Source organism: Pezoporus flaviventris, unplaced genomic scaffold, assembly GCF_033815535.1.
Source record: "Pezoporus flaviventris isolate CSIRO_AGI_PZ_B2104156 unplaced genomic scaffold, CSIRO_AGI_Pfla_v1 ptg000093l, whole genome shotgun sequence".
Lineage (NCBI taxonomy): Eukaryota > Metazoa > Chordata > Aves > Psittaciformes > Psittacidae > Pezoporus > Pezoporus flaviventris.
The window spans coordinates 2,580,449-2,604,677 of NW_026892641.1; the positions used below are offsets into that span (position 1 = coordinate 2,580,449).

The window sequence follows — 24,229 nt, forward strand, 5'->3', positions numbered from 1 at the left end:
ATTACAAATTGGTACAGATCCCTTCTCTGCCTAAACACACTCATGTGTCTGAAGTGCTCTAGTCCATCAGGTTAGGACCTTTTCTAAACTGGAGAGGGAAAGCTGGAGGAGAGAATTAGTCAACATGCAAAGGATTTCCAGGAGTAGAAGACAGAAGGACTCCTGCCTAGCAGAGAGGACACAGCAGCATCGGGAGGTAAGCTCTATGCTGCAACTGTGCTAAGCAGAAATAGAGCTAGCTTGGGTACCTCAAAGCATCAGTGCCTATAGCAGTACAGGAATAACAGTCTTCCTATTTAGGACACAAACAACAGCACCATTACACACTAGAGAGGTAGTCTTCTATTCATAGACGGGGAAAAAAAAAAGTCACTAGTGGCATCTATTTGTATCACTCCTTTATCCTAATAAAGGACGATTCTCTTCTATTCTACTCCATTACATTATCCAGATGCTAGGAAAATGCAGTTTCTGAAAAGATTCAGGGCTATTTCTAGGCCAGTGGCTTTTTTTCACCCCCATGTCACATGCCTGAAGGTAAAAGAAGGAACTAGCATCATGTGGGAAAGGACAACTTCTACATTACACCCAACAGACCGGAGCTGGTCAGAAGACTGCACCACCACCAAGGCACTGCACGGAGTCAGTCAGGACATTGAGCAACAAGTTCTGCCGCAGACTGCAAACGACTGACCCACCCAGGGTAGAAGCATCTCCGGTCACACAGCATTTTCTTAATGCCTTGATTCCAAATTCTCTCCCTGCATACGTTACTATTGCAGTGTGCCACCGCCCCTAAGACAGCTGAGCTTGGCAGCACACTATGCTCCCCCCAGGTTCCAGCTCTTCAACAACTTTGCATTGGACTGGGTCCAATTTACTTCACCTTGGCCATTTTTCAGATAGCTCTTACTCCAGAGAGGCCATTCCTGCTTGAAGTACTGACCCTGTTACTCTGCCTGACTGCAGAACTGACCCCCAGGTAGAGACAGGGAACTGCCTGCAGACTTTCTGCAAAGAGGCTCTGGACATTTGGGCCTAGGTCTTCTGGCTCCATACCATGCTTTCATACAGTCTAAACTCAACTGGAAGTGGTCCATTTTGCTTGACATATATTCTGCTATTCACTCCATGGCAGTTCTTTCTCTGTGCTGGGATAGAGTGGGGGCAGACTAGGAGGTATACATGGCTCAACCTTGTAAATCTCCTCGGAGAGCAGCTCTCGCTCCTTACCCTCATTTATTCAACTACATTTTGTGTTTCAACAAGGATGTTTGCCCCAAGTGTTTACAGAAGGTGTCAGCTACACAGCCAGGGGCTCTGGTTTTTGTCATTTCATACATGCCCAATAACAACAGGTGCTCAAGATTAACAAAGTCAAAGCATGCAGATGCTCTTCCGTCAGCTGCTCCGCTCAGCACCTCTCTACTGGATGCATTACACATTCAAACTGGGTGTGTTTTAAAACAGCTATGTGATTTGCTTGTTTGAGTCTATAAACACAGACCAAAAAGCTTTGCTGTTTATCACTCTTTGTGAGTTAACTGCCCCCCACCCCCGAGAGGGGCTGGCAGAAAGTCCCCTTGCCTTATGAGTGCATCTCAATTGCAAGTCATCCGCTTATGCACTTTGTTTTATACCTTTGGAGTGCTACAGTAATTCCTCACCTTCTGTTTTTAGGAGGGTTTATACAGCATGTCTTAAACTATACAGGATGCATGTGTAGGGAAAACTAAGCTGTATCAGAACAGCAAAGTGATTCCTATGTGATCACAGTTGCATTTATGACGATCACAGGTTAGGATCTAGAATGTATAGATACACAAACCAGAGCAGCACAAAACCAGGCTGCTGCCTGTTTGTGCATCTCCCCGCCCTTGTGTAATGTGAAGTAGTTCAAGGCTGTGTATTCCTCTTCCCAGGAGCAGATAAGTGACAGTGCATTTAGCAGGAAGGCTCGGACTCCTAGGCACAGCCGCTGGCTAATTCTATAAAGACTCAGTGCAAACTCACAGCCCAGCTCTCTCCCTCCCTGTCGAGGGTAGGTTCCCACCATGTCCCTGCAGTGCCTCTGGCTGACAACCAGTACAAAAGCTGCAAATCAGAGGTTCCAGCTGCACAGCTTGCTCCCCAGGCTGGCGGCTGAAAGTCCTCACTTCCATAAACCAGCAGAATAGAGGACAGGTTACAGCAGTGCAAGGGAACAAAGCAAACGCAGAGGATTACGAATCACTCACAATTCAGGAAACAGAGAGATTGCTTTTTCCTAAGTTGATAAAAACGGAGGCGTTGTTACACTAACATGGAAGTCCTTGGTAAGAATCACGTTCCGACTAGCTCCTTGAAGGGCCAGCATGCAATATTTGTGCGCCATTTTAGCAGGTAACGTGGCATCTCGCAGCAACCCATTAAGGCCAAGTGACTACAAAGTCAGCAACCCTAAAGCTGCTTAGTTATCCAGCACTCTTAACATGCTTGAAACGAATGTATGCAACAGCTGGTAGGTGGAAGTGAAGTCATTTCAGGTATATACTCTTCCTATTGCTGCCCAGCAGAGTGTGAAAACCAAGCACCCTAACCCCTTTCTGACCCTCAAACAAGCTGCTAAGTGGACAAGGGCATGGTTTAAAGTAACAGCACTGCATGATGAAGAGGTATCTTCCTGTGTCAAGTTGCTTATGGCTTCTGCCTTAGAGCCTTCTCCCTTAGCTGAGTTTCAGGAAGTGCTTGCGCTCAGCTGAGCATGTCAGTTCAGCGAGAGAAGACTGAACTTGCACAGGCTGCAAGGGGGATAAACAAATCATTTTACACAGACACACAATGAGGGGCTCTGTTTCCAAGAAAGTTTCTATTAACTGAACATTTTCAGCCTCGTATTTTCATATTCAGCTGCATCTTAAATCAACAACAGCGAAAGCACAGAAAGTGAATGTTTAATGTCAGGAACCAGCTTTTACATCCAGCAACCAGTTACCAATCCTGTGCCAAAAGGACATTTCCTTTCAAGAATGCACTCCTTTATTTCAACCAGGCAAGTTACACAGTTGGAAGTTAATACAGACCAAGTAAGTGCTTGCAATGAAGTGAACATTTCCATTGGCATGTCGAAGTTCAGTGACTGTGTTTTAGTTTTAGCAACATCAGCACCGGTCCTCATCTCCTCTGCTTCAACTAAAGAGAAGGAAGTATTCTCCTACAAAAAGAGCGTACTATTTTCAATGAACGCTTCAGTGACTTACACCAGAGATTCCCAAATACTTTTGGCCACAGACAGAACTCCAGCAATTTGCCATGATGGCCCTCTTTTAGACTTTAGCTGAACACAGTAATGAACACAGATACTGTTACCAAGAGCCACATCCGAGGTATGGTAATCGCAGTTTGGGAATCACTGATTTAGGCCCCTAAATCCCACTGGATTTAAACACCCGTCATATAAGCACTCTTGAAAACATCACCCAGGGACCACAGGCCGTATCAGTTGGCTCTTCTCGCTGTTTGCAACTGAGCTGAAGGCAGCACCTGCACCAGCTTCAAACACAGAACTCCAGCATGTTTGTGTTCAGTGGTTAACATCCACACAGAGCAACTGCTTCAGTTTAGGTGGGATTTCACATCCTTGCCAGTGCTTTCACACATCCATGCAGGGTATTATTGTTAGACAGTGAAACAAGGAAGGACAGAAAAGGTGAAAGCTCTGAAAGCCAAATATTTTTCCACTCCATACAGTAGCCAAGTATCTTCCTATTAGACATCTGCAGTTCCTTCCACACACACAATGTGAACAGAACAGCTTCTTCAACAACCCAGAAGCATCACCAGAGCCTGTACAGCTGCAGTTACAGTCACCTGTAAAACTGCACTGCTTGACACCGACAGGGCTCCAAAGAGCGGCCGTTTTGGGGAACAAAAACCAGCATGAAGCAAGACTCTTCCTTCAGTTACCCCGTGGTTATCAATCAGCTGGCTCCCCAAGGCCAGGTCTGCAGGCTGAGCAGGCATGTTCCTTCCTGCTCCCTCCTCCGTGCCCCCTCTGCTGTGGTTGTGCTACTTCCTTCCTGTTTCAGGCCTGTGTTTGCTCCACGCATCTTAGCGGAAGTCCAAAGGTCGAGCAGGCTCTTCCATGTGCACCAGTTCTGCGCCGCAGGCTGGCCCCCAGCTGGGGGTTCTGGTGCTGCTGCCTCCCCCAGACCGAGAGCACGTTCTGCTTTTCCAGCTTCCTGGTGGCTGGACAAAAGCCTTTTTCCAGGCTCAGTCTCGCAAAGCCATTAAGGGCAGCGGACAGCTGAAATCAGTGCTGCCTCTTTGAGCTCTGTGGACACCATTAGTTAAATTAATTCATGTTACAAAGTCATACAGCACCTAATGCGCTTCATGACTAAAGCATCTTTCTCACCTCAAGGCAGTGCTAATGCAGTCCTCACACTTTTCCTCCACTAATTCTCAACTGCTTCCCAGCTAACACTGCGATGGTGCAATTCTGCTCCTCACACACAGCAGGGAGACTGCTCCACGGGATGATACAGTCACAATATTGTGCTCACATGCCATCGTTTGACATGCACACACTGTCATGTCTGTACAGCTTGTGCTGTTGAAAGCGTGCTACAAACGCTGTTGTGCAGAGGAATTCAGAGCTGGAACAAAACCGCTTCATTTCTCTTCAGTTAATGTGCCTATTTCGGATCTATGACCAGATTTTCATAGGGGTTTTCATATTTGTGCTGCCACTGACTTCAGTTACACTTGTGAGCACTGGATTTACACCAGTAATGTTCAGCTAAGAGCAGCCTGCACAGCCACACCTTCACCTTGGCCCCGGAATAAAACCAAGCTCAAACTGACTTCATTTCCACACACTTTAGAGAAAATGCTTTATTTTACCAAATCAGTGCCAAAGTGGCTAAGATTTCCCTCTTGAATCTTCACTGCTGATGTGTAAAGTGAATTGAAATCACAGGACCTCAGTTACTGTACAATCGTTCTGCTCGAAACTCAAGAGAAGGCTCTCTCTGCACATCAACTTGGCTGTTTCAAGAGGCATGACCCCAAAATGCAGCTCACAGTAAGAAATGCAATGTCTGTGCATTCTATGAACTTCTAATTCCTTATCACATGCTCATGATTGCAAAATATTATCCCCTTACTAAGTACTACTGCAAGAACCACAGGTCTTGGGTCCTGCAAGCAGCCAAATATTATTTTTTCCTGTAACTCTCTTACATCTTGCAACTGGATACTGTGAAGATTTAAGAGCTAAAAAACCAACCAACCCCCCCATAATCAGCTCTTTTCACAAGTCTCCAACAAGTAACATGTACCTTTTAGAAACCACAAAGGTGTGAGGTTATCCCACAACACAGCTGTTACCAAATATGCACCAGACGTGAGCATTTAGACCCAATTTCAGTAGACAGGTGATAGCCTGGTTCCAACAACTGCATCTTATGTGCTACTGCCACACCAGCAAGAAGTTTTCTGCATGCTCTTCGTGTTAACAGAAACAGCCTATGCATATAAGCCGTAAGTGGAAATGCTTGAAGTGATCCCAGGATGCCTTTTCTAACTCGGAGACAGCGTCAGTGCTCTCCACACACAGTAATCAGTGTTAAAAATAGAAGCAGCAGAACTACTTTCAGCACAACTTGCAGCACAGGAAGTGAATGCAATTCCATTTAACTATTACTGGCCCAACAGAAGTCACCTTACAAAGTTATGCTGGGCCACTGCTCCAACACTTCCAGTACTCGTGCAGGACCAGTACTAGAGCAGACTAACAGCAAACCCAACAATTCAGAATCAGCAGATTAACTGCTTGTACTGTAAAACTTGACAGCTAAAGCTACACTGATTTGGTGAACCAGCTCATCCCAGCACCCTTAGGAAAAAAGGAAACTAACATGCAACGTGTTTATCACCTCTTCTTCATACAAGGTTCAGCTCCAGAAACATTTCTCCATTTCAAGAACTAGGGGCTTCACCTGCAACTTCAAGACTTCGCTTACTGAAACAGCAAAAGGGGAATGGGCACACATAAACCACACGAGCAGATAGTTCTGTCATTGCTAGGTCTGATCCCAGCTCCACTACAGGGCTGGAATGACCTGAATGCACTGTTCATTGCCTCCTCTGCAATGGAGCTGGTCTGCATTAGGGGATGCCATGGATGCCAGTGTGCCTAGCTAAGGATGTCAGCTCATGCACAGAACGCCCATCTAACTGCACCTGGAAGCTAGACTTCGTAAGGCATTGGACCTAAGCTGGCGCCCCTGAATTGCAATAGCTGACTAGTATTATATACAGTATTCCTTCCCATTCTAAATATTTTTAATGGCACCAGTTGAAGCTTTAAAGAAGCAAGAAATACTATGGGCTAATTCCTTTATCAGTGCTTTAGATACTACAAGACAGAGCTATTACATGAAACATACGTTTCCTTATAGCCTTCCGAATCCTGGCACTTTTCAACTAACATATATATGTATTTAAACACCCTGAGTTCTGCAAGTAGAGAATGCCAATCAGTTTAAAGTGTCATGCAAAACACACCAGCAAACTTTGGTATACCTGTATGATGATGCACAAGGATGCGACCAATCTGAAGCAGAGAGGACAAGAGTGCAGTATGCCGAGCAGGCACACCAAACCCACTGACCCCTTAGAGGATGTGGATTGCTTATTCTAGGCACACATGCTAGTGTTGTATTTTTAACAAGCTAGATCTCTTTCAAAGTTAAGAGGCTAAAAATCCACTTACTTTTCTGGATTTAAACAGTATGGAAATACAACACATAGCATCTCAGCCCTTAACACACAAGCCAAGCACCCAAGAAACAGGTTGCGGTTGCCAAGTAGCAGCAACACAGTTTTGCCAGCATCAAGAAACCTAACCACACTTCAAATTGTAATTACTGCATCCTAAATAACATGCTTGCACTTCCATCCACATCATCGAGCCCTCAGAGTTAGTCTTCCATAAAACTCGATGGAGTTATAGGCTCCAAGGACAAAGAATAAAGCAATCTTCCTTCCTGATTATGCAATAGTTTGAAAGCTTACATTTGGCCATAAGTTGATTTTCAAGACTGTGATCAATTTTTGACAGAAAGAAAACTAAACTAAACGCAAGCTTATGCCAGCTATGCTTAGTGTTACTTAAGTTCCACAACTACCACCTAAACTAGCAATTTAAAGCCAAATTAGAAAGAAATAGCCCATTTCAACCTCCAACAACATTTAAATGATAATGGATTTCTTCTTGGGCAATAAGCAGTTAGTTAGTGTTCATATGCTGAAGCCTGGCAAGGAAACCTTTCTTGTGGGCTGCTTTGGAGCCTGTTCTTTTCTTTAAGATGTTCTAATTTAAATGCAGATGTAGACTTCTTCACACTAGTGGGTTTTGTTACCAAAAAAACCCCAGTCTTAGCTGTAGTAGAAGGAAGTGACAGAAAGAGGACTCGCACACTACACACCGCTCAAGTTCCACATTTTATACCATCTCTTTTCCACTGCACAGCAATATGTGCAAGCACCCTAAAATATGAGATTAGAGCGCTGACACCCTCCCCCCAAAGGGCTTTACTGGTTCATGGCTTAGCACAAGTGCTTTCCAACTTTTTCCTCTTTGAAATCCAACTTCTCCCCCCAGGTCATTCTTCATGCATTTCCTCTCCCTTTAGAGCACGGTCATTTCCAGGAGACATTAAATATTGGTAGCTTTTTCCTGTGTAAATTACTAAGTCTTCACTTTGGAGCTGGAGAAGAACATGAAATCCTGCTGAGCCAGCATCCCATAAGGCTCCTGTCACAAAGACAGTTAAATGCAGACTAGCTTCCCAAAGCTTTTTTTGCAACTTCATGTCCTATGGAGAGGGTTTATGATATTCCCCACAATCCCCACCTAATCCCATTCTCCTCTACAGACACGTTAGCTGTGTTAACCTCATTTTGTCAACAGTTTGTTTTCCACAGTAAGCAAGCTGAACTAGTACAATAACTTGTGCTATTTCTTAAACATCCAGTCCACATCCTGAGTAATTACTTCTTCTCAGCCTTTCCCCTAACCCCTACCCTCTGCCTTACAGAACTGCATTCTAATGTGGAACCAGCTGCAATGGTCTGATTCGATTGGGAAAAATCATTTTCCTTCATAACAGACTGGTTTCACATAATCAGTAGATTTGAGTCATTGGAGGAAAATGGGACTCTTCAGCCTAATTCACCCTTTTCTATGTAACAGACAATTCCTATCCCTGTTTAGTGATCAGCAAGCTATTCTGTCCCACCACGTGAAGCATATTTACACAAGTGCAAAAAAGCTGCTGCAATAAGTAATTTATGAAGTGGGGAAAGCTGACAAATGACAGCTCCTCTGTGCAAGTAAGAGGTCTGGAGAAGTAAAAGCTTTCTGCAATAGGAACGAGAACTATTCCAGCATAACCACTGTGCCTCTAAATTAAACTGTAATCAAGAGCTGAAGCAAGTTCAGCATGCTCAGAGCACTCGTGGCATTAGCATTAACGGCACGATCAATCAATGGAAGCATCACGTTGCAGGGAAAACAATATGTATGTTTAACCAGTTTTTGTCATCATGGGTTAAAAAGTAAACTCAAGAAATTCACCATATTTACAGGGTCAGAGAAGTCGCATATTTGCCACTGCAGCAGCACAGCAAGCTACTCAGTGCTAAACAGGTGTAGCTTTCTGCTCTGCATAGAGACCTGCTAAGGATCCTGGAGAGGATTTCTTTTATTGCAGTGTCTCAGCTATAAAAGGCTACAAACTTGACCTCTGGGTGGGTCTTTGTTTTGTTTTTAAAACTTAAGGTGATGAGTCTTAAAATACCTTTTGCATTAGAAAGCACTGTGGATCTGCTAAAGAACAGGAAACAACAGCTTTGGATAAGTGGATAGCCTCAATACCTGCTTATTACTGCAGCAAAGCCAACTAATTATTGACTAACTTAGCTGTACCTTACTGCAAGCATATGACAATATCCAGAATTATTAACTCTTCAAATACTATTTGATTCCAGTATCGAGGCCTGAAGATGTTATCACTGTGTTTTTCCAGATCCTCAAATATATAATTTGTTTTTATAGAACTACCTATAGGATAGGATATATCCTATCCTATATATCCTATAGGATAGGCAAGGATAACCCAAATAAGCTCCTAAAACTCAGAAAAACCAATATATATCTCCACTAAAAACCCCACACCCTACTCAGAAGTCACCAAGTTGAAGCTGATGTACTTGCCAAAACTCAGCCTGTAAACAGTAACTAGAAGTTATTGTGTGTACTTATGAGTCAGGAAGTGCATACACAGCTTTAAAAGCACACTCAACAGCATTAATTTTTAAACAGATATGGAAGTGACTTAGAGCAGAATTCAAACAGCATCTTTAAAGCTCTCCTAAGAAAATAAGCAAGTTCTCTTCACAAAAATTGCAGTATGAGCTCATGCAAGAGTAACAATTGCAGCTGAAAGTCTATATACATCAGTGCTACAGAGACAGAACAGCCGTTACAGCCCTAAGAAAAGGAAGCCATTGAGTGTTTGAGTGTTCATAGCATGGGGTATCACCTAACTGTGAGTTAGCCACAACAGAAGGATGCTTTCAGCACCCTGATGGTTCAGGTATGACGCTGGAGACCTACATTCACTTTTACCAGCTAGTTAAAAACTGAAGGAACAAACATTCACCCACATCCGTAAGCACAGTGAATGCTCACACAAGCTGTTTCTCACCCTGTTCACAGCACCTTTACTCCTCTACTGTATTTTGAAAGTCAGAGAATAAACTGCCTGCCTTACAGCAAACACCAAACAGCATCCAGATTATACTGCTACACATTCTGTACACACAGCCAACAATGTACCAAACCACTCAGTGCTAGATGACACATGTCTTGTGGCTATCAGAACTCTCAAAGCAGGACAAGCAGCTACAAGACATGGTGCTCCCAGCAGCTGTGCATCAGTCCACCTTGGATGGACACCCTGGAGAACCTCTAAAAAGTTTGAGAGGAAATACACAAAGAATAATATAGAAATAATAAATACAGAAAAAATATAATAGATATAGAAATAATATAGAAATATTGAATACAGAATAAGAAATACAATAAATCTAACTATAATAAATATAGAAGTAATAAATACAGAATTTGTCAAGTGAGCAAGACAATTCTGATCCTACAGTCTAAAAGAGACTTCAGTCATTTCTAATCACTGGTCTGTTTGTCATTTGCATAGCTAGTGTGAAAGCTGCGCAGGTGTTTGCTACTCGCAAAGTAGTGCATTTGCTCTACATCAGCAGACATCTGGGGGAGGAAAATAAGAGCACAGACAACAGGAAACAAAGTGAATGCTAAATGTGGAGGAAAGGAAGACAGAAGCTTCAGGGACAACAGGAAAAAAAGTCAGGAAAGGTCAAGACAAAGCGACACTTCAGTACACCAGGTTAGATTTTTAAAGGCATGGCTTCGTAACACTGCAGACTAACACTGGCCACCCCTTGCAGGAGATCAAGAGCAAACCAGATTGTTTTATATATACATACACTCCCATGAGTACATGTTCAGTGAATACCAGGTTTGGGTTACATTTGCTTTATAGGGTGCCCACAACCTTTGAGAAAGATTGTTTCTGTATCTGAAGTGTCTCACACCCTTGGAATATGTGAAGTCATTGATTCTTACAAAAGGAAAAAAGCCCGGTTTTTCTTCAGTTCCTGACAAGGTGAGAGGTTTTTCTAAATTTATTCACCTTAAATTATTATACATACTTTAAATCTAAAGGTGCCTTAAAGTGATCAGGCTCCAAAAGCTTATACAACCACAGAGTCTGATCCTGGAAGTGTGGCATTGAACAGAATCCCCAGCTGAAGCAAAAGGGCCATTCTTTGCGCAGGTATCTCTTGAACTGGTATTGGAATCATATGCAGTGACTGCTCCAACCACTTCCTTTTCTATTTGTCTATATGACAAAAATGAGGGAATTAAGAAAGTTAAGATGCTCGCTATCAGCACCCAGAAAAGGCTGCCTGGTATTTCCTCTTCGTGACAAACCAGTAACTGCTGCTTCCTGGGCTGAGCAGAAAGCAAATGAACATCTACTGAAACTAGCCAGAATGTGATTCTGCTTTTACTCTTCTGTTTACAAGTCTCACCACAGTTGCTTCCCCGTTAAGCTGTTTACTCATAAATGGTGCAATTAGCAATTCCCCAAAGACTCCCATCACTGCTGTGAGAAAGCAAGCCTCTATTGGAATTCTGTTTCTGAAGTTCATATCTATTGATTTGGATTTCACCCACCCCCTTTTATCAATTAGTTTGGCTACAAACTGGCTAGGACGATTAACTCTTTGGAACCCTTTCTCTTTGCTTCTCTCTGAAAAGAACAAGGGACTGGAGGCAAGATGCTGGACTTAAGATTGACACAGCTATCGCTTACATCCTCATCAGATGTTCACAACACACACACAGTTAATCAGAACAAATATCACAGATACATTCCAAAGGGTTTTATATACCATTTTAGCCTACTTTGGGAGGTAACAGTAAGTGTTCTGGAAAGTAACACCACTTCTATGGGAGCAACACACAACACCATTTTCAAGACAAAATAATTTAAGAGCAACCGGCTGCTCTGCAAAAATCATAACTATTGGAAATCATTTCTCGCCATTACCTAGGCTGAGAGTTCTCCTCATACATCCGCTCTTTCCCTTCCTTGAAAAGGCTGATGGTCTGCTTGGTTTTCTTCATCAAGTTCTCCATGAACACACGGAAATACTCGTTTTCTCCCAGGGTCTCCATCTTCCCCTCATAGCGCGACAGGATGGTTCGGAGATGCTGGTAGGTGTCAGGCAGCAGGTCTAGGATATAGGGTGGGCTGTTCTTCAGCGCCAGTTTTGGGTTCTGACACAAACGCACCACCTATGGTTGATGGAGAAAAACCCACTTTGAAAACTTAAGAATAGGAAGCAGTGATCAGATGCTGAAACACAATTCGGTGTTACAAACACAATGCACTGAAATGTTCACTCGCAATAAACTCTATTTGTTGTGGATAATAACAACCATCAAGAAAGACAGAACTAACTCAAAGGAATTTTGTCTGTGCTAGACTGAGAAATAAGGTGCAGCATAGCAGATGTGGCAAGAAAAGTCTGGGTAAAAGTTTAGCTTGCAAGAACTCATGTCCACAGTTATGCATCAATGTATGTTATGCTGTTAGAAGCATACTTAGAGCATCAGTTATTTAGAACATCAGAACAACTGTTAGAACATCCGTTACGCTTCTAACTTCTGTCAGATGAATTCTGGGGCAAATCCAGGTTCTTCACAGTGATTTCTGTGGGTTTGCTTGGTTTTATTTTTCTAATAACATATCCACAGTGATACTAAGAATTAAAGGGTTATTAAATGACCTCAACCTGTCTTCCACTTGGCATACAACTAAACATCTTATTTTCCCTCCTTCCAAGCCACATGTGCTCTATTTCTATTGTAGCAGCAAGATCACATATTCTCAAGGCTAAGAACTTGAATCTATTAACCCACATTTTGTGCATTCTACAGTGAATTTATGGGATCATTGACAAAATAATTCCAGGCACTTACTTTTGCATTACTTACTTAAGGCCCAAGTAACAAGTAGAATATTCCTGTTCAGGACTCACAAGCAATGCAATAGTTCTACCTGTACACACCCAAATCAGGATGCAAGCTGAACTGAATACAAGCCTTTATCACACAGGAACAGAGAGCTTACATGCCAGAAGCTCATGATAGCAAGTTTATGTCATAGGGGAGGACAAAGGAAGTCACTTTACCATCCACCATAGCCAAAATTTTCCATTATCTAGACTCAGAGAATGATAGAGATAACAGCAAAGTTAGTGGTGCACTTTCAGTTATAACAAGGGCTGAAACTCTGGAGCTGCAAGGCCAGTTTCAGATGGAGTTTACAAGCAGAGAACCAGCAGCTGGTATAGTCTTACTGCACACGAATGAGGTCTAAACTAACGACACTGCAAGGTACAAGGGCAATGAAGGTATCAAACACTGTGGGGCTGCAGAATGCAAAGCTTAAGGGAAGTGGATAACAAAAAGTGAAAGAACCACCTAATGTCCTTTCACAGTACATCATTTCCACAACACGTTGTGAAACCTTCAAGAGGCATCGACTAGTTCCCTACAACGCATATTAAATACCTACTTCCCTCAAACACTTACATGTTGACAGCAAACAAAGTAATTTATTCTGAAACAGTGCTTTAGCATTTCACTTTGCCATTCAGGGTATATGCAGAAAGCAACCTTGTCAAGTGACATCTCCAATTATATCTGACTTACAGTAGTGCTTCTAAGAAGAGCTCACTGAGAAAGATTCAGTCTCAGTGCAGAGAAAGTGGATCAAAAGTCAAAGAGAAAAATCTGACTGCCATTAAAAGAATGACGTGCCTAAAAAAGCCTCTGCAAGAACACATGGAAAACTCCTGCCACAACTTTCCTCCCATTTTGAAGAGGCTGCCACGGTCTAGATAAGGAGATGGATGGTCAGACGACTGACTTACACAGGTCATTCTGACGCCTGAACTCCTGTGAACACTGCACGACGAAGAACATCAACAGATTGAGGCAACACACTTGTCCCCTGAATAGAACCTGCTTCACCGTGCAGCATGAGTAAGTTCTAAATCTGCTCCTCAGACACAGCAGAGTTGTGCTGTGGGCAGCAAAACCTTGTTTTCAGACAGATTTCTCTTTTTTTTTCCCCAAGAGAAACTGGTTATTACACATTTTAAACCCTTAACAAAAACACAGTCAGCTCTGATGAAGCAGCCACATTAAGGATCACAGTATGTACTTCTCCCTGTTGTCTGTAATAGGAAACAGTTTGGCTGTTACCCCTTGAAAATGCCCAGCTACAGAAGCAGCAGACCCACTGTGCTGCTGTCATGTAACAAACCAGTAGCAATGAGGAAAAACTTCTCCACAGCAGGAGCAAGTTCCCCATTCCCATAGCCTCTATAGGAATGTTTCCCAAGAAGTGATTTGCAAAGATACCTCAAATAGTTAACAGAAAGGCCAAAACCGCTGGGATTTTATTATCAAACGAGCTGCTTTATTTACCATCTAAGCCAAAAACTGCTCAGAGAAGCATTTAAATAAAGCTATGGAAGTAGAAACTGCTGCCTCTTGAGCAGACTTGGTAACTTCCTAACAGGAGCAACAAAACCAGTTGCATTCTGCTTGTTTCTCAAAGTGTGCACTTGCAGCATGGTGACAACGGCAAAAGGAATGTTCCCAGCCCTGGGAACAGCTGCCCCTTAGCGAGCTCCCCTGCCTCACACAGGGACCAGCAACGTGGAAGGGAACTGAGCAAAGAGCAGCAAGCGTTTTCAGTTAGGTGGGCTGGCAACACGCGCAAGCAATCCGTGTTTTTAAGGTACCATCCCAACTCACCCTGGCTTATGCTTTATTTGCCCAGGAACAAGGCTTTTAGGGAGACATTTTCTGCTTTTTAGAAACACCAATAAAGCATTTAAAACTCGGCACAAAGAGTCTAAGAGACTGTGAAGAAGCCCAAAATTGCCTGATTTTCATTTTCCAGCCTCAAGAGAAGAAAATAATAGAAACAAACCGTTTCCTCCCTCAGTTTTGAGGCAAGAATCTGTTATCTCCTCACTCGAGGAAAAGAGTCTCAAGCAGACTTTCTAGGCCTGGAACTGAGTCTTTTCCCTGAAGACTCTTCAGCTTGCCTTGCCTTGTCTCTGGATGTAAAACATCCCCCTTCAGTACCGCTTCGTTAGGCTTGCAGAAATAAAGCCACTGGGTAACCAGTGTAGGGAACAGTGACACTAGATAAGAAAGCGCTGTCACAGGCACAACATATACATAACCTGAGAAAACACAGCAAGAACCAGTTTATCTGAACACTGCAGTCCAGTTATGCAGCTGGATCAGGTGCATGTTAGTAGAAGCAAGAAAGAAGCACTCGAGAAAAAACAAGATACCCAAGCAAATGCACTCATTTAACAATACCCAGTATTTGTTAGGAAGGGCAGAGAATGCAGCTTAACAAACCTATCCAAATTGCCACTCGCCAGCTGTCCTCCAACACACCCCAAATCCCCCTCTCTCAGCTTCCTGTCTGCCCATCCTAATCCTCTCTCCCCATTTTGCTCATCCCCAGCCTCACACATGAAAAGGCTGGTGCCAGCCTGCTTGCTGCAGCCATTGGTACAGCACCCTGCTTCTTGTTCAGGCAGAAAGCCTCCAGCACAGACACCACTTACCTGCTAGCCTCAGGCAGGGGACAGTGTTTAACTAACAGGCCCCCAATATGCTTCTGTGCCAGATGACCATTTTCCCCTTCCAGCTCAGACCTCTTCTCCAGCACAGTTCTGAAAGGCCATAGTCTTTTCCTTCCTTTAAGAACTAAATAAGCACCTTCTTGACTAAAATCACATCCCATTTCATCCTAAGCCAGCAGCAAAAAGAAAACCTACTCAAAGGTCCCTTATCTCCTGCTGAATTTGCATTTGGCCTCTCCTCTACTTACAATGAAGGTGACCTAGAGTGGCATTTCTCTATATCAGTTTTAGAAACTGAATGGTATCAGTACACTGTCTGGAGAAGCTTTATCTCAAAGCTTGTCTTCCTCCTCCATCTCTTGCTGCATGTACTCTTACCACTTTTCTGCTACATCCTTTATACCTCATCATGAGTGGCTCACAACTACACACCACCAATTCTTCCAATAGAAACCACAGCAATGAACTCAAGAGGTCTGCATTACCTGCTGCCCAGATCACATTCATAAGAACTGACTTGTAATTTCATCCTTTTGGGTAAAAAATAGGAATTGTTTCCACCAGCCAATACATTGTATGTTTCTTACACTAAACACTGTTTTATTTGCTAAACACAACGAGCAGATGAGTTTATTACAAGCAGAATAAAACCAAACTAACAGCAGTTCCTCCCACTGGCACTAATCTATACTCTTGACTAGGTTCAGGACACTGCAAGGAAATTGCTATCCTGCTATTCATCATTGCAGGCTAACAAGATACTGGACAATGCATTCAGCTTCCAAAGACACACTTAACCCCTATAAGCACAAAACCATCACTGAAAGTGAACAACCTGCTGCACAGGGATGAAAAGGGCTACTTGATGTCTATGCTCTCCATGTGTCCACAGGCAACTGTGGGAGGAAGAGTCAGGACTGACAGAGATTAGAAACTTGAAGCAAAAGGAATCCATGTCAGGCAGCTTATGGAGAACATTATGGGGAAAATATTTGGACAAGAATCAACTTGCATAGGAAATTCATCAGTCACATCTGAAAACAGAGAAGCACGAATGCTTTGACAGCACCAGCTGATTATGCAGACTTAACGAATCAGGTCATGAATGTAGCGTACGCACACAGATACAGCTCTGAAAGGCAAACACATCATCTATTAAACATGCTCACAAGCATTTCTTTGATTTGCACCTGTAATGTCATTTCTTGGCCCAGAAAACTAACCCATTTTCAACACTTCCCATGCGTTTAGCCTTTCTCACCACTGGTTTCACAAGGACTATGTCTGCCTGGCAAGTTGCTACACTACTAAAAAGATGTTTAATTCAGATGCGTGCATGAGTACAACCGAAGTCTAATTGAAATGTGGAAGGCTTTTCGCAGCCAAATCTTTCCTCTTGCACAAATCAGACTGAACAACTAACTCCTTAAGCCTTTAAAAATTAAACCTACACATCAATGTTTTCAGATGCTGCCCTGCCAGGGCACATTTAAGAGTTTTCTTTAACAGATACAACAGTAGCCTTGGCTTTTCTATCAGTGATATGGTGGAGAGGGTATACAGCCAAAGACTAGGTGTGCAGATCTAAAGCTGTGAAAGTACCCACCCCACACTAAACCATCCCACTGCAATTCCAAATGCCAAGGTAAGGACATTTTCCTTTGACCAGACCAGGTTATGAGGTCAAACCCGGGTTGACATTCACATCCAAATCGCATGCACAAGAAGGAAGATGTGCATTCTCACAAGTTGTACCTGCAAGTTAAACTTGAGGATCACGTTTCCAGGCTCAAACTACCTTTCCCACAGTAGCAGTTATGCTTGCCTTCAATGTTTGTAAGAGAGCCACTGGCACCTCTCAAAAGACTTTCTTCTTCATCCCAGTCTCCCTCTGTAGAAGGTGATCAAAGCTCATCACAAGCACAGCAAGGCACAGCTAGAAACCATGCCTTTGGTTGAGCCAGCCAACACAAAGTGATTTCTTGGCATGAACATGATTTAGTATGTCCTTAAAAACATCACCTGCTCTGCGTGCTTTGGGATTTACTGCAGGAGATTCAGACTCTGCATGGATAAGCAACGCAGGGAGAAGAGAAAGAAAACTTGAAATGCATAAGCCTGCCAGGCTCCGGGATGAAGGGTGCCCATCAGCCCTGCTTGCTGTGCTCGCAGAGGGGAAGAAGGCAGCAAGGTGACACTCCCCAAGGACTGGAGGCATCTTTGCCAATGCTTTTACCCTGCAGTACTTTTAGGGCCCTGAACCCAGCATTACAGAATGCACTGCATGTTTTAGCCTCAATTCTCAGGGCTGAACAGTAGTAACATGAAAGGATCAATCAAAATCCCAGGGAAAACATTGGAGGATGTTTATTTTAATGCCCACTTCTGGATGCCTGCGCTCACTTCCTGGGCCTCCTGTAAGTAATGGAGCATTCACTAACATCTCATCATCCTTGAAACAATGGATTTACCAACACACCCAGCCAGGCTAGTACATCACTTGCCTCACTCCATCACACCATGGGGCCAAAACGTCTGGTGTCCTGCCCCTGTCAGTAGCCATTCCCTGGCATTATAAGAGGTGGAGAAGGGGAGAGTCCTAATGACCCTAGAGTGTAGTGCCCTGCATAAAGGCATAGGGCTGTAAGATGGCCTTTCCAATCCTTGCACCACAGGTTCTCATTATTTAATGTCAGATTTCATACCCATTTATCTTTGCATAACTACACGCATTCACTGCACGTAGGGTTTTAGTCAGACTTTTATGGTTTTGTTTTTTATCAGGGTCCCAGGAAAAGGTTTTGTGCTGAGCTCGGTAACGTGGCCCCATTGATTCAGCATAACCTGAACTGCCACAAAGCAGATGCTCAGCTTTACCATGCAGTACCCACACAGCAGGCTCTGCCACAGGCCAAAGCTCGCCTTCAGACAAACAACTCCTAGATTCCTCCCTCGTGCAGTTATACCCAGGTAGGATTTCCTATTGCTGCCGCCACCAGGATGCACCTGCAGCTCCCTACCGCACCTCGCCCATACAAGAATACAGCGGTACAACCCCCTGATCCTCTTGAGGCAGGTCCGCATCCTCCATCCCAAACCTTCCCCTCTGTTTCCAGCCTGTTCCCTTTCACAGCCCTGCGTGCAGCTCATCCCTTACGGAGCTGCTCTTCCCTGTCCACACCTTCCGATCTCCACATCCCACTCCCATCCCGCTTCCGGCCTCTCTTCCACCGCATACCTGTCCACCAGCTTCCACACCCTCCCCTCCCCAAAGCACTGCTCCCATTCCTGCCCCCGTACAGCCCTCGCCCCACACAAACGCTTCACCCCGGCCCCACAGCTCTCTACCCCCCAATTCAACCCTGCAAACCCCTGCAGCTCCAGGCTTACCTCAGCCCCCACATCCAGCCCGACCCCGATCCCCAGCCCAAAGCCCTTCTCCTCGACCCTACCTCAACCGACAAGTCCCGCTTCCGCCCCAGCCCGCCCCCCCGGAGCCGCCCCACGGCCCGACCCCCCGCTCCGGGCCCACCTTGTCCATGAGCTTCCAGCACTTCTCCACCATCTTCTTGTCCACGGCGCCGGGCTGGTGCGGGCCGAGGTGGTGGTGGTGCGGCTGGAACGCGTCCTTCATGAGCCCGATCAGCCCCCCGGGGCCCTTCTTCAGCGGCGCCGACATGAGGACGGCGCGGGGGCGGGGGGCAGCCGCGAGCGGGCCCACACCCGCGCCCGGCCCGTCCCCCCCGTCCTGCACCGGGCCTCGGCCCTGCAGGACAACCGGACGTGCGGCCGCTCCCGGGGGCCGGGCAGGGCCGGGCCGGGCCGGGCCGGGCAGGGCAAGGCGGCGGCAGCGGGAGCCGCGGGCGGTGGCGGCGGTGGCGGCGGCAGCGGCGGGGGCGCCCGGCTCCAGCGTGGCCCCGCCCTCCGCTCCGGACACGCTGCGCGCTGATTGGCGGGACCGCCCCCTCCGCCTGGGAGGAGCCGGCGCTGATTGGCCGGTACCCGCGGCCGAGGGAGGGGGAGCGGGGAGAGGGGAGAGCCGCGGCCCGGCCGCCAGGCCCCGCCCGGCTGCCGTAGCACAGGCGAAGGGCGGCGGCGAGGGCGGCGCGGCCGCCATGTTTGATGAGGGCGGGCGGGGCGGGGCGCGGTCGCCATGGGAACGGCGAGGGCCGCGCCTGGGGCGGGCCCGGCTGAGGGGCCCGGTGGCGGTACCGTTCCGAAGGCTGCGGAACGGGATCGGTTCCCGTTTCCAGGAGCAGGTTCCCGTTTGTTCGAAGGGCCGAAAGGGGAACGGCACGGCCGTGTGCACACAGGGGGAGAGCCGGCAGAGAAACGGAACCTTTCCGAGCTGACAGCACCGAACCTGCGGAGATCATGGCGTGTGCTCAGTTCCGGGTCTTCGCTGCCTTCAGATCCTCTTTTCAGCCTCCTTCCTCCTGCCTGTTGGCTCCTGGTGAGGTCTCGCCCAGCGCACGGCGTGCTGAGGCATGGGATGAGCAGGACAGAGCAGCACCAGGTGTAGGGAAGGAGCCCTGCACACATCGCTTGTTAAACTGCCTCGATTTTACTGCCTTTGGTAAATACGGCTTTAAAGCCTCGTCTGGCTTTAATTACCTGGGCAAATTTTCCTCAGGATTATATCGACCTCAAATATGTCAGCGCTTATTGAGGCCGTGTTCCTGAGGCTTTTCCCATTAGGTGCTAATGGATCCTGGCGAATAGTCAAGCCGGCTTGACCACCGGAGGGTGCCCGAATACCACAGGTACCTGGCGAGAGGGCTGGGGAGGGGAACACCAGCTTTGTGGAGCAAAAATCGCCATGGCCCCAGTCCAAAGAGATCAGGGAACGTGCTTGAGCAATTGCATTCCCAACTGTCTGCTTCCCTGGGCAGGATTCACTCCACGTTACAGCTGTGTTTTTATACGGGGCTTCAAGCAAAGGGGGCTTCTGCCCGGGACGATGCCCTCCCTGCAGGAAGGAAGAGCCAAGCACCTCTTTGCTTCTATCCCTCAGGCCCATGATGGGGATGGGCACAGCTGCACTGGAAAGCCACGTCCTGCTGGTCGAGTGTGTCTCGGTGCCTCTGGCTCTCCGTGTGCATCTCATGCATGTATGGCTGCGGGCAAGAGCAGCCTTTAGGTCCCAAGGCAGGCTTCCCCTGGGCCAAGAGCTGCTCTTGGCTCTGCCCCTTCCTTCTTCCCTCTGGCTGCAGAAAGAGAAGCACTGGAAAATGGCACTGGAGGTTAACGTCCTGAAAGAGCCCCTGGGTAAGGTTGGAAGGAGCCAGGGGCCACGCCAAGCAAGGGATGCTGTGGTGGGGAACCCCCCTGGAAGTGCTTCCTTAGCACAGTGCTGGGCTGAGACAAAGAGGTTTCTTGCTATGGGATTAACTCTTGTTCAGGCAAGCCTTGGAGCCATGTGTAGGCTGAGGTGGTGTCCACATCCCCCTTGGCTTTGGGAGCAGACAGGCTAGGAACAAATCACTGCTGGTCTGATGCTCCAAGAAGGTACTGGGCAGGGAATAGCCACCCAGTATGGTTTGGATGGTGCCCTTTGCCTGCCTGTCCTCAGGCCAAGGTTGTGGTGTGGGTCACTTGGCAGGAAGCACATTGTCCCTAGGGCATCCCTGTGCATCTCAGGCTTGCTGTTCCTTGGAGGTACATGAGCTGGCAGGCAAAAGCTGACAATGAAGGGCTCAGGCAGAGGCTTTGGGACCTGAAGGAGGCACCTGAGCGAGACACTCATGAAGCTGAGGGCAGAAGTGGGAGGGAGGGGGCAGTGGCACAAAGCCAGACAAGTTTACCCCACCCTTCCTTTTGGCCTTGACCCCTCAGCCCCAAACCACCCTGCTGTTGGCTAGCCCTTCTGCCTCCTATGCCGTCAGCACACAAAGGCTGACTCATACAGATGCCTGTATTCAACGCAGGCAGATTCCCCTGCCTCCAAGAGGCATTCCCTTGCCATTTCCATTAGTGCTCAAGAAGGGGCTGCTTTCAGCAGAGGTAAAACCTCAGGCAGAGGTTTGCGGTCTTTGCCACATGCAAAACTCTGCTCATTTTCACTCTCCCACGCTCCACAGAGGCAAAACTTTCCCTCCAGGGCTTCCCCCTGCCCCCGGCATCGTCACAGCCCTGCCAGGCAGGGAGAGGATGCAGATAACTGCTTCTGCTGTGTCACCGAGGTGACACAAAAGGGTGTGTGATTAAGAAACGCTCTCACTGCTCCCTGTACACGCCAAGTCCTCTGTTGAGGACTGACAGAAGCCCTCACAGTGTTAAAAAAGGATGAAATTAGCTTCCTTTAATCATCCTTTCGCTGTAATTAACTAGGAACAATATTACACTGGTGCCTAGAATCCCTCCTGGCCAACTCTAAGGTGGCCTGTGCCATCTGTTAGTCCTCACTTCATCTGCCACGTGCCTTGCGTGCAAGCACCAAGCTGTTTCTCCTCGCACTGTCCCGCTAGGCAGGAATAAAGGGAGGCTCAAAACCCCAGGATGGTTTATTTGTGGGTATAGAGTATGCCACGGCCATAGGAGCAACTGCAGAGATGAGCAGGACTTAAGGTGTTTTGTGATGGCCTTGGAGGATGAACACAAAGTTACCTCGTTTTCTTTGGAGATGCCTCCTAAACATGGCTCTGAAGCAGTTTTTCCTATGCTTTAAGGATATACAATTAACAGATGAGGCAGAGGCAAAAAGAGACACAAACACAATGCAATAGTTTTTAACCTGGCTTGATTAATGCTGTCAAGTTGCACATCTGAGTGTGAGCTCAGTGGGACTGTTGCTTTTGTTTAATACCACAAGACACCTCAGTCTGGATTGTTGCATTACAGTACAAATAAAAACCAGAAACAAAACCACATCTGCATCATACAGGGTGAGAAGATGAGAATCCTAAATATTTACAGAGAAGGGCAAGGGGAGAAAACCACAAAAAATATTTACATAAAAATACAGGAGCTTGTCAGCATATACATTTTACACCAGTTCACAAAAAAAGACACTCTATAAATTAAAGTGAAGGGAACTCCAAAGGGAACCCAAGACTTTCTGCGAGGTTTTTCTCTCATGCGGCTCAGGGAAAGAAAAATCAAGTCTTTTACAGCAGGAAAAGGAACTGCAAAACAACCCTTTCCTCCTCCCTCCCCACAACCGGATGAGGCAAGGCTCCACACACACAGGTTTTATGTCTGTTGAGACCAGACCATGCCTTTCACCATCAGGGATCTGCAGCACGAGGCTCTGGGGAAACTGCTGCTCTCCTAAGCTGCCTCTAAGGGAAGCAAACCAGGTTTTCATCCATGTTTCCTAATGCTTCAGTCACTGTACTGATGACCAGAGTACACATGAGGGTCTGTCCCTCTCTGGAGGTAGAGAGGAACAGCAGGTTTTCAAGTTGGTTTTGGTTTGGTGCAGCAACTTACTACCACTGTGCAATCCTTACTGACACCCCCCCCCCCCCTTCAAACGATGAGCATAAAGCCAGGACCTCTGGAAAGACAATAGGCACAAAGTTGTGGGTGTTTTGTCTGGGCATATAGATTTCACCTGATAAAGACTCTTTAAAAGGGAGACATTAATACTTTACTTAAGACTTCATAGGGACTAGGTCCTCATTACCCAACATCTGCACTCCCCCTGGCTCTAAAGTCTCTGCTCTGAAGCAGAGGTGACAATCCAGTGTCACCTGCGTGCGTTAGGGAGAACCTTGGCTGGAAACCTGGGAAGTGGCAATTTCAGACGCAGACAGCTTGTGGCAACTTAGAAGGGTGTTACTTCAGAACATAGCCGCTTGTCGTATCACTGGAGATAGGGTTAGGCAAGGAATTACTACTCGGGGCAGAATGGGACTTGCAGTAAGTGTTTTTTGTGTTGCCCTCCCATTTCTCTGCTAGGACCCTAAGAACTGAACAACCAACTCACAGGTCCTACTCACACATCTGGTGTAACCCCCCCCTCCTCACCCTGATGCATGATGCCCTCTGTAAGCTCAGCTATGATTTGGGGATGTTTTGACTTGATGCTGACTCAGTTGATGAGGATAACCACAGTACAAAAGGACTGCATAGTTCACTGTATGGCTTTGTGCGGGGTGGATGCGGGACGCCTCCTGAATTGTACTCAATGTTTAAGCCATGGGCAGTAGCTACACTAAAAGAAAGGTGCTGGTGTACTATTCTCTGGGAAAAGCTGGTGCCTTAACCTTGCTTTCTGTTTGCCTTCTTGCCCTTGTGGCTCAACACTAACGTACAGCAGTTACTTTGGGCTCTCGGAGAGCTTGCAGCCCTTGAAGTACGCGCTCATGTGGCTGTGTGCAGAGGGACAGTAAGTTCCCTGATGCCTTTTTTAGATGGAGACCTTATTCTCAAGAGGAAGGCTGCGTGTAGCAGCCACCTCACTTCCAGAAGCCCTTTACAGCTTTTCCTTCCCATGGGTGACAGGGTACTTGGCACCTCACACAATGCACCGAGCAGCAGGGCCCAGGCTCAGGCAGGAGTAGTGATAAGCCCGTAAGGAACAGAAATTGTCCAAGGATGGCACTAGAGGGAGACAGTGGCTTTGAGCAGGAAAATCCAGGGAGGCATTGACAATTCCTGGGAGCTGGACTCAGCTCCCTCATAGTAGGATAGTCCTGGTTAACCTAAGGCCAAACTGGAGGTTAGGAGAGTTGCTGTGGGGCAGGAGTGGGGAGTTAAGGCTTCCACAGAGAGAGAAGGTTGACCTCCAGCTCTCATTACCTGAATCCCAAATAGCCTGAACCAAACACGTTGTCCCTGCTTTGACTGGAGATCTCAGCAGATAACTTGGCAGTTGTGGGGAGACTGTACTACAATGCCTGAAGACTGCTACTAGTCCTAATACAACATACACCTCTACTGAGAGAGCAGG

General features: G+C 46.4%; 1 protein-coding gene and 1 long non-coding RNA gene across 4 annotated transcripts in view; one reads left to right on the top strand and one right to left on the bottom strand.

Annotated features, from left to right (window-relative positions):
• The window catches only part of CBL (Cbl proto-oncogene), a 34,549-nt gene extending 15,486 nt beyond the window's left edge, over window positions 1–19,063 (bottom strand). Inside the window, exons 1-2 of one of the 2 annotated variants that reach the window (XM_061476189.1) lie at window positions 18,866–19,063; window positions 11,700–11,947 (exon numbers count right to left, since the gene is read on the bottom strand). In XM_061476189.1, coding sequence (XP_061332173.1) covers window positions 11,700–11,947; window positions 18,866–19,012 — 395 coding nt within the window. In that variant the 5' untranslated portion in view covers window positions 19,013–19,063. The remainder of the gene's footprint in view (window positions 1–11,699; window positions 11,948–18,865) is intronic. The other variant, XM_061476190.1, reaches the window with a different exon arrangement.
• Window positions 19,064–19,722: 659 nt separating this feature from the next.
• On the top strand, window positions 19,723–23,956 carry LOC133280975 (uncharacterized). 2 transcript variants are annotated; one of them, XR_009747326.1, is made up of 3 exons: window positions 19,723–19,786; window positions 21,801–21,900; window positions 22,002–23,956. It is a non-coding gene; the product is annotated as an uncharacterized LOC133280975 (long non-coding RNA). The 2 variants fall into 2 exon arrangements; XR_009747327.1 differs by lacking the exon at window positions 19,723–19,786 and adding an exon at window positions 21,072–21,336.
• The last annotated feature ends 273 nt before the right edge of the window (window positions 23,957–24,229 follow it).